This window comes from Schistocerca cancellata, chromosome 12, assembly GCF_023864275.1.
Source record: "Schistocerca cancellata isolate TAMUIC-IGC-003103 chromosome 12, iqSchCanc2.1, whole genome shotgun sequence".
In the NCBI taxonomy this organism is placed as follows: domain Eukaryota; kingdom Metazoa; phylum Arthropoda; class Insecta; order Orthoptera; family Acrididae; genus Schistocerca; species Schistocerca cancellata.
This window is the reverse complement of record NC_064637.1, coordinates 19,090,290-19,106,247: the sequence shown is the minus strand read 5'-3', so window position 1 is coordinate 19,106,247 and position 15,958 is coordinate 19,090,290. Positions and strand designations below refer to the sequence as shown.

The following is a 15,958-nucleotide window of genomic DNA, read 5'->3' as shown; positions in this document are numbered from 1 at the left end:
GTGAGCACCTTCAACACATGGTGAAACCATGTCCAGACTTTGTAAGGTTGGGAGTCAGTCCTCACTACACATGTCACAGGTGTCACAGGTTGGGCGTACTGATAAAACATGACAGTCAGTGAACTGTGGCAGAACTAAAAACAGACTTCAATTCTGGGCAGAGTAAAAGTGTGCACGAACACACAGTGCACTAAACACTCTCAATGACAGTCTTCTGCAGCCGACAATTTCTGCACGTGCCGGTGTGAACACAACAACGTTGGCAACTACGACTGAAATGGGCACGTGACCGTCAGCACTAGATGGTGGCACTGTTGCAGGGCGTTGCACGGTCCGATGAATCCCAATACCTTTGTCATTCCAATGAGGCTGTGCAAATCTGTGTCCTTTCAGGGGAACGGCTCCTCGATACCTGCACTGGAGGACAGAGACAAGCTGGTGGCGGCTCCATTATACTCTGGGAGACATTCGTGTGGTCATCCAGAGGTCCAGTGGAGCTCGTGCAAGGCACCAGACGGCCAAGGATTATTGTACACCGGTTGCAGACCACGTACACCCCTTCGTGACGACCACGTTTCTCAATGGCAGGGGCATTTTTCAACAAGATAATGTCAGGAATGCGATGGAGTGGTTCAAGGAACACAGTGGCAAGTTCCAGTTGATGTGCTGGCCCCACAGTTCACCAGATCTGAATCCCATTGAACATATCTGGAATGTGAACGTGGTGTCAGAGCTCACGGCCCCCTCTCCGGAATTAGGTGACTTGCATCCGCAGATGTGGTGCCAACTCCCTCCAATTATCTACAAAGACTTCATTGGTTCCATGCTACAATGCATCACTGCTATTATGTGTGCCCAAGCTTGGCATACCAGCTATTAGGTAGGTGGTTGTAATGTTCTGGCAGTACATTCTTCACATGTGCACAGCATTACTACCTTCTCTTTTGTGGGGTATGCTGCACTCACACAAACCTTTGACTGGAGATAGCTAACTGAAAGAGCTTTGTTTCCATTTGTTTACTGTCTGTTCCAGCAAGTGGACAAGTTACGAGGGGCATGCAGTAAGTAATGGAATATTTTTTTTCTGAAGGCAGATTGGTTTTATTCAGGATTCCAATACATCAGATTATTCCTCACTCATTTGGCTACAAAACTCTATTTTTCAACACAGTCTCCATTCATTGTGATTGCCTTACGCTTCCTTACTGAGAGGGCCTGTATGCCCACATTGTGCCACTCTACTGGTTGACATCAGAGCCAACGTCCTGCTGCAGCTGTATAACCTGCCCATCATCCGTGTACTGCTTCCAGCTCCTCTCGGATCCACAGACTTGTGTGAGGCCGTGTGTTGTCATGGCGAAGGAGAAGTTTGTTTGCATTTTCGTGATACAATACACTTCACAGTTGATCATTGCACCACGAGGTAGGACATCAAACAGAATAACCACTTTAGAGTCGCAGAAGACTGGTGCCAGGATTTTACTGGCTGAGGGTGCGGCTCTTAAATTTTTCTTCGGTGGAGAGGTGGTGCGATGCCACGCCACGGATTGCCGTTTAGTTTCCGGATCACATTACATCGCCTGTGACGATGTTGGCAAAAAGTTGTCACGATCAGCCTCACAACACGCAAGCAATTCCACACAGGTGGTCATTTACTGCCCTTTGTGGTCTTCTATGAGGTGGGGGAGGAACCCAGTGGGCACAAATCTTTGAATACCTGAGCTGGTTGATGAGTGTATCAGCATTATTGACAGACGCCCAGTTGAGCGGCGAGTTGTTCGATTGTGATCAGTCGCTTCAAATGAGTGTCCACCTCCAACACTGCAGGAGTAGCAGCTGTTTGTGGCCAGCCAGCACGTGGCTGATCGGACTCTCCGGCACACTCCCGCACTTGTGACACGGGGCGTTATCTTCTCGAAAAATGCTGCCGCCATCGGGAAACACGATCGATGTTAAAGGGTTACGAGGTCTGCACCCAGTGTACGATACTCCTCGGCTGTCGTGGTGCCTTGCCGAGCTCCACTGGACACCTGGATGACCGTGTGAATGTTCCCCGGGGTGTAATGCAGCTGCCGCCAGCTTGTCTCTGTCCCGCAGTACAGGTGCTGGGAGCTGTTCCCCTGGAAGACCACGGATTTGCGCCGTCACCTGGGAATATTCAAGAAGGTATCAGGACTCGTCAGACCGTGCAGTGCCCTGCAGCTGCACCAATGTCTAGTGCTGATGGTCACGTGCCCATTTCAGTAATTGCCAATGTCGTGGTGTTAACATTGGCACACACATCGGTCGTCGGCTGCAGAGGACCACTGTTCGGAGTGTTCCGTGCACTGTGTGTTCGGAGACATTTGTACCCTGTCCAGAATTAAAGTCAGACATTAATTCTGCCACTGTTCATTGCCTGTCCTGTTTTACCAGTGTGCCTAGCCTAAGACATCTGAAATCTGTACTCGGGGCTGGCCACCGAACCCCAGGTGGTTTCACAGTGTGTTGAAGACATTCACCACTGCACCCTTCGAGTATCTGACATGTCGTGTAGTTTCCAAAATGCTCGTGCCAAACCTTCGGAGCGTCACAATCTGCCCGTGGTCGTACTCAGGTAGATCACGCACCTTTTCCATTCTACACAAGGACAGTACACTCACTGACAGCTTGTGTTTGACTAGCAGTCATTCCTCAGCAGGTGACACTGCTATCACCTGGCTGCCTTTATATCAGTACTAGGTCGGCGGTCATAATATTCTCGGTGGTCAGTATAATTTACCACAATGTAAACTAGCAAATCACTGGTGGGGTTACCATTCTGTTAATTTACACTCCTGGAAATTGAAATAAGAACACCGTGAATTCATTGTCCCAGGAAGGGGAAACTTTATTGACACATTCCTGGGGTCAGATACATCACATGATCACACTGACAGAACCACAGGCACATAGACACAGGCAACAGAGCATGCACAATGTCGGCACTAGTACAGTGTATATCCACCTTTCGCAGCAATGCAGGCTGCTATTCTCCCATGGAGACGATCGTAGAGATGCTGGATGTAGTCCTGTGGAACGGCTTGCCATGCCATTTCCACCTGGCGCCTCAGTTGGACCAGCGTTCGTGCTGGACGTGCAGACCGCGTGAGACGACGCTTCATCCAGTCCCAAACATGCTCAATGGGGGACAGATCCGGAGATCTTGCTGGCCAGGGTAGTTGACTTACACCTGCTAGAGCACGTTGGGTGGCACGGGATACATGCGGACGTGCATTGTCCTGTTGGAACAGCAAGTTCCCTTGCCGGTCTAGGAATGGTAGATCGATGGGTTCGATGACGGTTTGGATGTACCGTGCACTATTCAGTGTCCCCTCGACGATCACCAGTGGTGTACGGCCAGTGTAGGAGATCGCTCCCCACACCATGATGCCGGGTGTTGGCCCTGTGTGCCTCGGTCGTATGCAGTCCTGATTGTGGCGCTCACCTGCACGGCGCCAAACACGCATACGACCATCATTGGCACCAAGGCAGAAGCGACTCTCATCGCTGAAGACGACACGTCTCCATTCGTCCCTCCATTCACGCCTGTCGCGACACCACTGGAGGCGGGCTGCACGATGTTGGGGCGTGAGCGGAAGACGGCCTAACGGTGTGCGGGACCGTAGCCCAGCTTCATGGAGACGGTTGCGAATGGTCCTCGCCGATACCCCAGGAGCAACAGTGTCCCTAATTTGCTGGGAAGTGGCGGTGCGGTCCCCTACGGCACTGCGTAGGATCCTACGGTCTTGGCGTGCATCCGTGCGTCGCTGCGGTCCGGTCCCAGGTCGACGGGCACGTGCACCTTCCGCCGACCACTGGCGACAACATCGATGTACTGTGGAGACCTCACGCCCCACGTGTTGAGCAATTCGGCGGTACGTCCACCCGGCCTCCCGCATGCCCACTATACGCCCTCGCTCAAAGTCCGTCAACTGCACATACGGTTCACGTCCACGCTGTCGCGGCATGCTACCAGTGTTAAAGACTGCGATGGAGCTCCGTATGCCACGGCAAACTGGCTGACACTGACGGCGGCGGTGCACAAATGCTGCGCAGCTAGCGCCATTCGACGGCCAACACCGCGGTTCCTGGTGTGTCCGCTGTGCCGTGCGTGTGATCATTGCTTGTACAGCCCTCTCGCAGTGTCCGGAGCAAGTATGGTGGGTCTGACACACCGGTGTCAATGTGTTCTTTTTTCCATTTCCAGGAGTGTACATTCTCCATAGTTGCATAGCATTTCTAGCTTCCTTTCGTTAGTGTACACTGTGCAAGATGGTTGACTGAAAGAGGTGTGCATTTTCCTTTTGTTTCTGTTTGTGTACCATCAACTGCAGCAAGTGGAGAAGTTATGTTAACCTCGGTACCTACCCTGTGTGCTATACAGGAGGGTCAGAGTCACTTCTGTATCACGTTTTTAGTAATGTCAGGTTTACGTGAATGCTATACTGTGAAACATTTCTCAGGATATCTTGGAAAGACCGAGTGGATTACTGAATAAAAAATGTAGCATGCAGTTTAAAAAAGACATAGACTATTGTTCTTTGTATCTTGGAGAACAATAAAGCCAAAGAAAATTTGCACGATACAGTTTATTTATTCATTAATTCTTGGTGAATAGTCTATCACTTAAATTAAAGGGAACACATTTCATTCAATCATGTACAAGCCATGGAATATCATAATCAATAAAAATACAGCACGGGGAAGGGAAGTATGTCTAAAACTGATTATTTAAAATTCCTAGGCGAGCACATCGATCAGAACTTGAACTGGAAAACACATTCTCGATTTCAGCAACATTTGCTCTACATGCTACTGCTGATTCCTGTGATGAAAGCATCAAAAAACTACCTTACTTTGCGCACTTCGATTCGTCAATGTCTTACAGAATACTTTTCCTGGGCAGTTCCACATGCAGATGTGCAGTATTCACTGCACAAACATGTGATGTACGGATACATGTCTGCTGTCCATCATCAAACATCACATAAGCAACTGTTAAAACTATTAGGCCTACTAATGACAACCTCATGATGCATTTACTGTCTGATGAAGTTTGGAGTGAAGAAGCAGGCAGTATTTGAAAATAAATAGTAGGTGCAGAAATATAACACTAGAAATATGGACTGCTTCTACAATCCACATTAATGTTTATAACACTTCTAGGTTTTCACAGTGTTGACTGGACTGCACACTTAGAATTATGTGGGTGACATGGATAAAATACAGAGATTGAATAGTTGTCTGCAGGTAGCAGGAAAAGCAGATAGCAGTTGTAATAGTTGAAGGACATGAAAGGGAAGCAGTGGCTGAGAAGGGAATGAGGCATGCTCTCAGCCTATCCACGATGTTATTCAGTCTCTACATTCTGCAAGAACCTCTGAATATCTGTGATGCTATTGTTTTCTGCGAAAAAAAACTTAATGCAGCTCATTACTTGCAACACACCTGAGCTACAAATGCTGCTTTGAAGGCTATGTATAGTGCCATCACCTGTCAGAACTTCACAAAACTACAGGGGCTGAACTGGGAATATTCCACGATGTCCCAAAAGAAATTCTGCATTTTTTTTTCAACCAAAATTGGACCAGGAAAAAAAAAGTGCTGCATTACTTATTGTCAGCCCGGGTTCCTGGACTGTGTGCTGGTAAAGCACAGTCGGTCACTTTTGTGTTGCCATTTGTAATAACATCACGTTTTTGCAAGTGTCTTGGGAGTACAATGTGGATTACTGAATAAAAAAATACTCCGTACTATTTATGAAGGATGTACTGCTGTTCATATTTTCGTAACAAACAGATTGCAAGAAAGGAAATCACACTGGTTAAAGTGCCCCAAGTGAAAAGTATTTAAGCTGACAAACTGGGAGGTTGTAGGATATCAAAACAAATATTTTTCCCTAATGTCATTTTTTCCTATGAGGAGTATTTAAACCGGTAGAGGAAGATTTCTCTGGTGGAAAATTAAATACTTTTCCATTTTTTATGACCAAGAGACAACACATTAACATGACCCAATCTCAATTACAGTAGATTTTCAAAAATGTCTCCATTGACACGTAAACAAAGGTTACACCATCGGATCATGTTTTGTCTGACACGGGCAACAACCCCAGGAGTATCCTGAATTGTTCCTGCTGCTGCCACTATCTGGGCAACCAGATCCTCTTGTGATGCAACAGGAGTTGCGTAAACAAGGTCGTGCATCTCTCCCCACACAAAAAAGTCCAGACGGGACATATCTGCGGATTGAGCAGGCCACGGTACAGGACCACCTCTGCCAATCCACGTTTCTGGGAACAGTCGGTCCAGGAATCAACGCACACAACGACTGAAATGTGCCAGCGCCCTGTCATGTTAGAACCACGTAAGTTGTCTTGGAGGGAGTGGAATGTCTTCCAGCAATTCTGGCAATGCTCTGGGTGTAAAATCAACTGCTTCCAGGTTGTGGACACGCTGTAAGTGAAATGGAGATAACAATTGCTCTCGAAGGACTGTTCTTACATTCGTCTGATTCGTCTCCATGTTACGTGCAATGACATTAGGGAAAAATATTTGTTTTGATATCCTACAACCTCCCAGTTTGTCAGCTTAAATACTTTTCACTGTGTATATACCTGTTTATAGCAAGAACATAAGTGGTCTCAGAACTTAATCCAGAAGAAAAATCATCATGAGAGGTGTGCGAGACATCTATCCTCCTTCCTGTCAGTTCAATATGAAGTTAACTACTTGCTCATTACACCTCAAAAGCAATTAAATTTTAAGTTTCTCCAAAGGAAAGCTTTCTTTTTCGACATCATACGCTTTTGGCCATCTTCACTAAGACTCTACTGGGGAAGAACTAAGGACCATTTGGGAGTTTACGAGAACTCTGTTCCGCTTTTCTACATGTAAAGTCCTTCTCACCGTGCAATGTACATTGTCGCTCTTTTTGCAGGTGCGGACAACTTGGAGCAGCTGGACCTGTCGCAGAACTTCCTGAAGGAGGTGCCGGCCGCCGCCATAAAGGCCTTCGCTAGCCTCCGCCACCTCAACCTCTCTGCCAACACCATACAGGTGAGTAGCTGGTATATAATTATGCTGTGTGTAGTGTCTTTGCACCATGTAGACACATTCCACTTCACAATGGTGGGATTAGTTCCTGGAGTAAGATGTAGAAGGGTTTCAAAAAGTCTTTCCACTACACATGACCACAGGTAGAACAGCGGGTTGCTGCTAAAGAGCTTGCTAAGGTGCAGAGATTGGTCTCCTTAGCCATAATGGGCGGAATTAGCAGCACACAAACAGCTGGAATGGAAGCCATGCTAGACATACCTCCACTTCACCTTTGGGTTAAGATGGAGGCAGCAGCGGTGGCATACAGACTTAAAACTGGCCAAAACTGGGTCTCGTTTGAATATCCAGAATCGCACACTAACATAGTGAGTGAGGTAAATATAGGTATGGCTGGGGAAATGCCTGCTGACTATATAATAACTCCTAACTGCTTCGATGAGCCTTACAATATAATAATTGGAAGTAGGGAGCAGTGGGAGAAAACAGTTCGACACCGTACGGGGGACATCGTTTGGTTCACCGACGGGTCGAAAACAGATCGAGGTGTTGGGGCAGGGTTGTACGGGGTTCAGCCAAGACTGGAGAGCAGCATCTCTCTAGGTAAACTGACCTCTGTATTCCGAGCCGAAATTACTGCAATCAGGGCATGTGTGGAGGAGAATATGAGTAGGTGCTACAATGATCGTAGCATCTACATCTATTCAGACAGCCAGGCAGCCCTGAAATCATTGGCAGCTCCTGCAACAAGATCTAAGATTGTTGCAGATTGCCACAGGGCTCTGGTGGAGCTAGGGGGAAGCAATAGGGTGTGCCTAGTGTCAGTCCCTGGCCACTCAGGGATCTGTGGCAATGAACAAGCCAATAGATTGGCTAGGATGGGGCCAACAACTCCATTTATTGCACCGGAACCTGTCTTGACAATCACCAAGGCTATGATCAAATTAGAACTACGGAACTGGCTTAGGAAACAGCACGTAGGATATTGGACCGAGGTCCGTAAACAAAAACATGGTAAGGTAATTATGTCCAAGCCATGTTTTAAAAGAAGCTCTGTAATCCTGGGATTGAACAGGAGAGAGAACAAACTCATGACTGGACTGACGACCGGCCTTGGGAATTTCAAAAAACACCTACATACAATGGGTATAATTGAAGAGGACCCTAAATGTAGGATCTGGGATGAGGGTGAAGAAACTGCATCACACCTAATCTTCGAATGCATGGCATTGGAGAGTAAAAGATACACAATCTTTGGGACAACTAGGCCTGAAGAAACTGTGTCTAACAAAACCTGGTAGAGGGACTCCTTGCACTATTTAAGGGCACTGGTTGGCTTTACTAGATGTACAGGGAGCGATACCGCACAATAAACCTAGTTTCGGTGTGGGCAGTGGTGGGTTAGACTTACCGGTAAGCTATTTTAGCTCTCCTGTTAAAATCAAATCAAATCAAAACTCAAATCAATCACAAGACCACACACCAATGAGCCAAAACATGACCACTGAGCCTCTGTGACACTGCATGCCGCCTGGTGGCACTGCATCATTGCGACGTAGTATGGGTAGTATACAAGAGCAGCAGAGGCGAATGAGGATATCGTTCTAGTGACGATACAGATGCAAATGGTGAAATTCATTGGCATGAGCCTAAACAGGAAACAAGGTTTGTGATCATCTGTCGATTTAGCAATTATCATTGGATCCTAAGACTACAAAGATTTTACACTGAACAGTCACGATTCACGTTATGCCCTAATAACAATTGTAGCAAGACTTGTTCCATAACACAGATTTGAAAACCATATATCTCATTCACCTTTTGGGAATGAGATACCGGCTTGTGATAGCCATTCATGAATCGGAAATGACCCATAAACAAAATAGGACCTACCCCACATTAATCATAATGGTGAGTACTACTCTGCTACTAATTTGATAACATTGCCCGAGTGACCACACTGTTGTGATACACCTCACCAAGTCATAAAATAAAGAAACACGTTACTTTGTGTTCTGGAGTTGGTGTACAGAAAGTATTCCAAATGAGTAGTGTTGGAAGTTGCATGCAGCTTTTCGCAGATGATGCTGTAGCATACAGAGAAGTTGCAGCATTAGAAAATTGCAGTGAAATTTAGGAAGATCTCCAGCAGATAGGCACTTGGTGCAGGGAGTGGCAACTGACCCTTAACACAGACAAGTGTAATGTATTGCAAATACATAGAAAGAAGTATCCTTTATTGTATGATTATACGGTAGCGGAACAAACGCTGGTAGCAGTTACTTCTGTAAAATATCTGGGATTATGCGTACGGAACGATTTGAAGTGGAATGATCATATAAAATTAATTGTTTGTAAGGTGGGTGCCAGGTTGAGATTCATTGGGAGAGTCCTTAGAAAATGTAGTCCATCAACAAAGGAGGTGGCTTACAAAACACTCGTTCGACCTATACTTGAGTATTGCTCATCAGTGTGGGATCCGTACCAGGTCGGGTTGACGGAGGAGATAGAGAAGATCCAAAGAAGAGCGGCGCATTTCGTCACAGGGTTATTTGGTAAGCGTGATAGCGTTACGGAGATGTTTAGGAAACTTGAGTGGCAGACTCTGCAAGAGAGGCGCACTGCATCGCGGTGTAGCTTGATGTCCACGTTTGGAGAGGGTGCGTTTCTGGATGAGGTATCGAATATATTGCTTCCCCCTACTTATACCTCCCGAGAAGATCACGAATGTAAAATCAGAGAGATTCGAGCACTCACCAAGGCTTTCCGGCAGTTGTTCTTCCCGCGAACAATATGCGACTGGAACAGGAAAGGAACGTAATGACAGTGGCACGTAAAATGCCCTCCACCACACACTGTTGGGTGGCTTGCAGAGTATAAATGTAGCTGTAGATGTAGATGTAGATTCTCAATACCAGTAGCACTGCATGTGTACAAACCATAAACCACTTTTCGTTATTGCTATTAATCTTTCTTAGTGTAATTCAATGCAGTCTCATTCAAAAGAACACCATATAATGCACGATCTAAACGCATTTTCGCTCCAGAGCAATCTATATGGAATAGCCATGGAGCCTGTTGCTGAGGTGGCAAAAGTCACTGGATGCGCATACGCAGATGGCAGTAGTATCATGTACACAGGGAATGAAAGGGCAGTGCTTTGGCGGAGATGCCATTTGTACCTGGGTGATTCGTGTCGAAAGGATTTGGATGTGGTTATTGCCACACTATGGGAATTAACAGAGTTTGAATGCAGAATGGTAGTTCAAGATTTATTCCACTTTGGAAATCATTAGAGAAATGAATACTCTGAGATCTACAGTGCCAAGAGTGTGCTGAGAATATCAGATTTCAGGCATTACCTCTAACCACAGACAATCTAGGCCAACAGACTTCACTTAACGACCGAGAGCAGCAGCAGCAGCAGCATTCACATAGTCAGTGCTAACAGATAAGCAACAATGCATGAAATAATTGCCGAAATCAATGTGGGATGTATGACGAAGGTGTCCGTTAGGACAGTGCAGTGAAATCTGGCGTCGATAGGCTACGGCAGCAGATGACTGAACCGAGTCGCCTTGTTAACAGCACGACATCACCTGCAGTGCCTCTCCCAGCCTCGTGACCGTATCGGCTGGATCGTAGACCGACGGAAGACTGTGGCTCGGTCACGTGAGTCCCGGTTTCAGCTGGTAAGAGCTGACGGTGGGGTTGGAGTGTGGCGCAGTTCCTACAAAGCCGTGGGCCCGAGTTGTAAATGAGGCACTGTGTAAGCTGATGGGGGCTCCGTGATGGAGTGGGCTGGGTTCACACGGACTGGACTGGGTCTTCTTGTCCAACCGAATTGATCATTGACTGCAAATAGTTATGTTCGGCTACTCAGAGACCATTTGCAGCTATTTGTCAACTTCACATTCCAAACGATGGCAGAATTTTTGTGCGTGACAATGCATCGTGTCACTGGGCCACAATTGTTCACGATTGGTTTGATGGACATTCTGGACAGTTTGAGCAAATTATTTGGCTACCTAGATCACCATTTATACCATTTACTATTTGTTGTTGTTGTTGTGGTCTTCAGTCCACAGACTGGTTTGATGCAGCTCTCCATGCTACTCTATCCTGTGCAATCCTCTTCATCTCCCAGTACGTACTGCAGCCCACATCCTTCTGAATCTGCTTAGTGTATTCATCTCTTGGTCTCCCTCTACAATTTTTACCCTCCATGCTGCCCTCTAATACTAAATTGGTGATCACTTGATGCTTCAGAACATGTCCTACCAACCGATCCCTTCTACTAGTCAAGTTGTGCCACAAACTCCTCTTCTCCCCAATTCTATTGAGTACCTCCTCATTAGTTATGTGATCTACCCATCTAATCTTCATCATTCTTCTGTAGCACCACATTTTGAAAGCTTCTATTCTCTTCTTGTCCAAAATATTTATCGTCCATGTTTCACTTCCATACTTGGCTACACTCCATACAAATGCTTTCAGAAACGACTTCCTGACACATAAATTTATCCTCGATGTTAACAAATTTCTCTTATTCAGAAACGCTTTCATTGCCATTGCCAGTCTACATTTTATATCCTCTCTACTTTGACCATCATCAGTCATTTTGCTCCCCAAATAGCAAAACTCTTTTACTACTCTAAGTGTCTCATTTCCTAATCTAATTCCCTCAGCATCATCCGACTTACTTTGACTACATTCCATTATCCTCGTTTTGCTTTTGTTGATGTTCATCTTATATTCTTCTTTCAAGACACCGTCCATTCCATTCAACTGCTCCTCCAACTCCTTTGTTGTCTCTGACAGAATTACAATGTCATCAGCGAACCTCAAAGTTTTTATTTCTTCTCCATGGATTTTAATACGTACTCCGAACTTTTCTTTTGTTTCCTTTATTGCTTGCTCAATATACAGATCGAATAACATCGGGGAGAGGCTACAACACTGTCTCACTCCCTTCCCAACCACAGCTTCCCTTTCATGCCCCTCGACTCTTATGACTGCCATCTGGTTTCTGTACAAATTGTAAATAGCCTTTTGCTCCATGTATTTTACCCCTGCAACCTTTAGAATTTGAAAGAGAGTATTCCAGTGAATATTGTCAAAAGCTTTCTCTAAGTCTACAAATGCTAGAAATGTAAGTTTGCCTTTCCTTAATCTTCCTTCCAAGATAAGTCATAGGGTCAGTATTGCCTCATGTGTTCCAACATTTCTACAGATCTTCCCCGAGGTCGGCTTCTATCAGTTTTTCCATTCGTCTGTAAAGAATTCGCGTTAGTATTTTGCAGCTGTGACTTATTAAACTGATAGTTCGGTAATTTCAACATCTGTCAACACCTGCTTTCTTTGGGATTGGAATTATTATATTCCTCTTGAAGTCTGAGGGTATTTCGCCTCTTTCATACATCTTGCTCACCAGATGGTAGAGTTTTGTCAGGAGTGGCTCTCCCAAGGCCGTCAGTAGTTCCAATGGAATGTTGTCTACTTCGGGGGCCTTGTTTCGACTCAGGTCTTTCAGTGCTCTGTCAAACTCTTCACGCAGTATCGTATCTCCCATTTCATCTTCATCTACATCCTCTTCCATTTCCATAATATTGTCCTCAAGTACATCACCCTTGTATAGACCCTATACATACTGCTTCCACCTTTGTGCTTTCTCTTCTTTGCTTAGAACTGGGTTTCCATCTGAGCTCTTGATGTGCATACAAGTGGTTCTCTTTTCTCCAAAGGTCTCTTTAATTTTCCTGTAGGCAGTATCTATCTTACCCCTAGTGAGATAAGCCTCTACATCCTTACATTTGTCCTCTAGCCATTTAACATTGATGGCACATAATTGAGAGGTCAGTTCGTACACAATATCCTGCACTGGCAATATTTTCACAATTACGGACAGCTGCAGAGGTAACGTGGTGCAATATTTTTGCAGTGGGCTTCTAACGACTTGTTGAGTCCACGCCACATTGAACGGCTGTACTGTGTCAGGCACGAGGAGGTCTAACATGATACCAGGAGGTGTCCCGTGACCTTTGTCACCCCACTCTATATGGCAGATAGAAAATTGTGAGAGGGGTTTGATAAGTCTGGGAAAAACCAAGAAAAAATGTTTTTTTCAAACTCCGCAAAATAGTCACTGACTGCAGTTATCACTTTCCCATTTGATGAAAATTTCTTCCCAACAATTGAGTGAGGTAACATAGTGCTTAGCACACTGGACTCACATTTGAGAGGATGACGATTCAAACCCTCATCTGGCCATCCTGATTTAGGTTTTCCATGATTCCCCCCCCTCATGACCCATAGATCTTGCTGTTGGTGGGGAGGCTTGTATGTTTCAGCGATACAGACAGCCGTACCGTAGGTGCAACCACAACGGAGGGGTATCTGTTGAGAGGCTAGACAAACGTATGATTCCTGAAGAGGGGCAGCAGCCTTTTCTGTAGTTACAGGGTCAACAGTCTGGATGATTGACTGGTCTGGCCTTGCAACACTAACCAAAACGGCCTTGCTGTGCTGGTACTGCGAACGGCTGAAAGCAAGTGGAAACTACAGCCCTAATTTTTCCCGAGGGCATGCAGCTTTACTGTATGGTTAAATGATGATGGTGTCCTCTTGGGTAAAATATTCCAGAGGTAAAATAGTCCCCCCATTCGGATCTCTGGGCAGGGACTACTCAAGAGGACATCGTTATCAGGAGAAAGGAAACTGGCCTTCTACAGATTGGAGCGTGGAATGTCAGATCCCTTAATCGGGCAGGTAGGTTAGAAAATTTAAAAAGGGAAATGGATAGGTTAAAGCTAGATATAGCGGGAATTAGTGAAGTTTGGTGGTAGGAGGAACAAGACTTTTGGTCAGGGGATTACAGGGTTATAAATACAAATTCAAATAGGGGTAATGCAGGAGTAGGTTTAATAATGAATAAAAAATAGGAGTGCGGGTAAACTACTACAAACAGCATAGTGAACGCATTATTGTGGCCAAGATAGACACAAAGCCCATGCCTACTACAGTAGTACAAGTTTATATGCCAACTACCTCTGCAGATGATGAAGAAATAGATGAAATGTATGACGAGATAAAAGAAATTATTCAGGTAGTGAAAGGAGACGAAAATTTAATAGTCATGGGTGACTGGAATTCGTCAGTAGGAAAAGGGAGAGAAGGAAACATAGCAGGTGAATATGGATTGGGGGGAAGGAATGAAAGAGGAAGCCGCCTTGTAGAATTTTGCACAGAGCACAACTTAATCATAGTTAACACTTGGTCCAAGAATCATAAAAGAATGTTGTATACATGGAAGAAGATAGGAGATACTGACAGGTTTCAGATAGATTATATAATGGTAAGACAGAGATTCAGGAACCAGGTTCTAAATTGTAAGACATTTCCAGGGGCAGATGTGGACTCTGGCCACAATCTATTGGTTATGAACTGTAGATTAAAACTGTAGGAATTGCAAAAAGGTGGGAATTTAAGGATATATGGGACCTGGATAATCTGACTAAACCAGAGGTTGCACAGAGTTTGAGGGAGAGCATAAGGGAGCCATTGACAAGAATGAGGGAAAGAAATACAGTAGAAGAAGAATGGGTAGCTTTGAGGGATGAAGTAGTGAAGGCAGCAGGGGATCAAATAGGTAAAAAGATGAGGGCTAGTAGAAATCCTTGGGTAACAGAAGAAATATTGAATTTAATTGATGAAAGGAGAAAATATAAAAATGCAGTAAGTGAAGCAGGCAAAAAGGAATACAAACATCTCAAAAATGAGATCGACAGGAAGTGCAAAATGGCTAAGCAGGCATGGCTAGAGGACAAATGTAAGGATGTAGAGGCTTATCTCACTAGGGGTAAGATAGATACTACCTACAGGAAAATTAAAGAGACCTTTGGAGAAAAGATAACTACTTGTATGAATATCAAGAGCTAAGATGGAAACCCAGTTCTAAGCAAAGAAGGGAAAGCAGAAAGCTGGAAGGAGTATATAGCGGGTCTATACAAGGGCGATGTACTTGAGGGCAATGTTATAGAAAGGGAAGAGGATGTAGCTGAAGATGAAATGGGAGATATGATACTGCGTGAAGAGTTTGACAGAGCACTGAAAGACCTAAGTCAAAACACGGTCCCGGGAGTAGACAACATTCCATTAGAACTACTGACAGCCTTGGGAGAGCCAGTCCTGACAAAACTCTACCATCTGGTGAGCAAAATGTATGAGACAGGCAAAATACCCTCAGACTTATATAATAATTCCAATCCCAAAGAAAGCAGGTGTTGACAGATGTGAAAGTTACTGAACTATCAGTTTAATAAGTCACAGCCTCAAAATACTAACGCAAATTCTTTACAGACGAATGGAAAAACTGGTAGAAGCCGACCTCGGGGAACATCAGTTTGGATTCCGTAGAAATATCGGAACATGTGAGGCAATACTGACCCTACGACTTATCTTAGAAGCTATATTCAGAAAAGGCAAACCTACGTTTCTAGCATTAGTAGACTTGGAGAAAGCTTTTGACAATATTGACTGGAATACTCTCTTTCAAATTCTGAAAGTGGCAGGGGTAAAATACAGGGAATGAAAAGCTATTTACAATTTGTACAGAAACTGGATGGCACTTATAAGAGTCGAGGGACATGAAAGGGAAGCAGTGGTTGGGAAGGGAGTGAGACAGGGTAGTAGCCTCTCCCCGATGTTATTCAATCTGTATATTGAGCAAGCTGTAAAGGAAACAAAAGAAAAATTTGGAGTAGGTATCAAAATCCATGGAGAAGAAATAAAAACTTTGAGGTTTGCCAATGACATTGTAATTCTGTCAGAGACAGCAAAGAGCAGTTGAATGGAATGGACCGTGTCTTGAAGGAAGGATATAA

The 15,958-nt window shown here is 45.0% G+C and overlaps 1 protein-coding gene across 1 annotated transcript in view; it reads left to right on the top strand.

Moving 5' to 3' along the window:
• Positions 1 to 15,958, top strand: part of LOC126109837 (chondroadherin-like protein) — a 222,495-nt gene that overhangs the window by 73,691 nt on the left and 132,846 nt on the right. Inside the window, exon 6 of the mRNA XM_049914896.1 lies at positions 6,961 to 7,079. Within this exon, the coding sequence (XP_049770853.1) occupies positions 6,961 to 7,079 (119 nt within the window). The remainder of the gene's footprint in view (positions 1 to 6,960; positions 7,080 to 15,958) is intronic.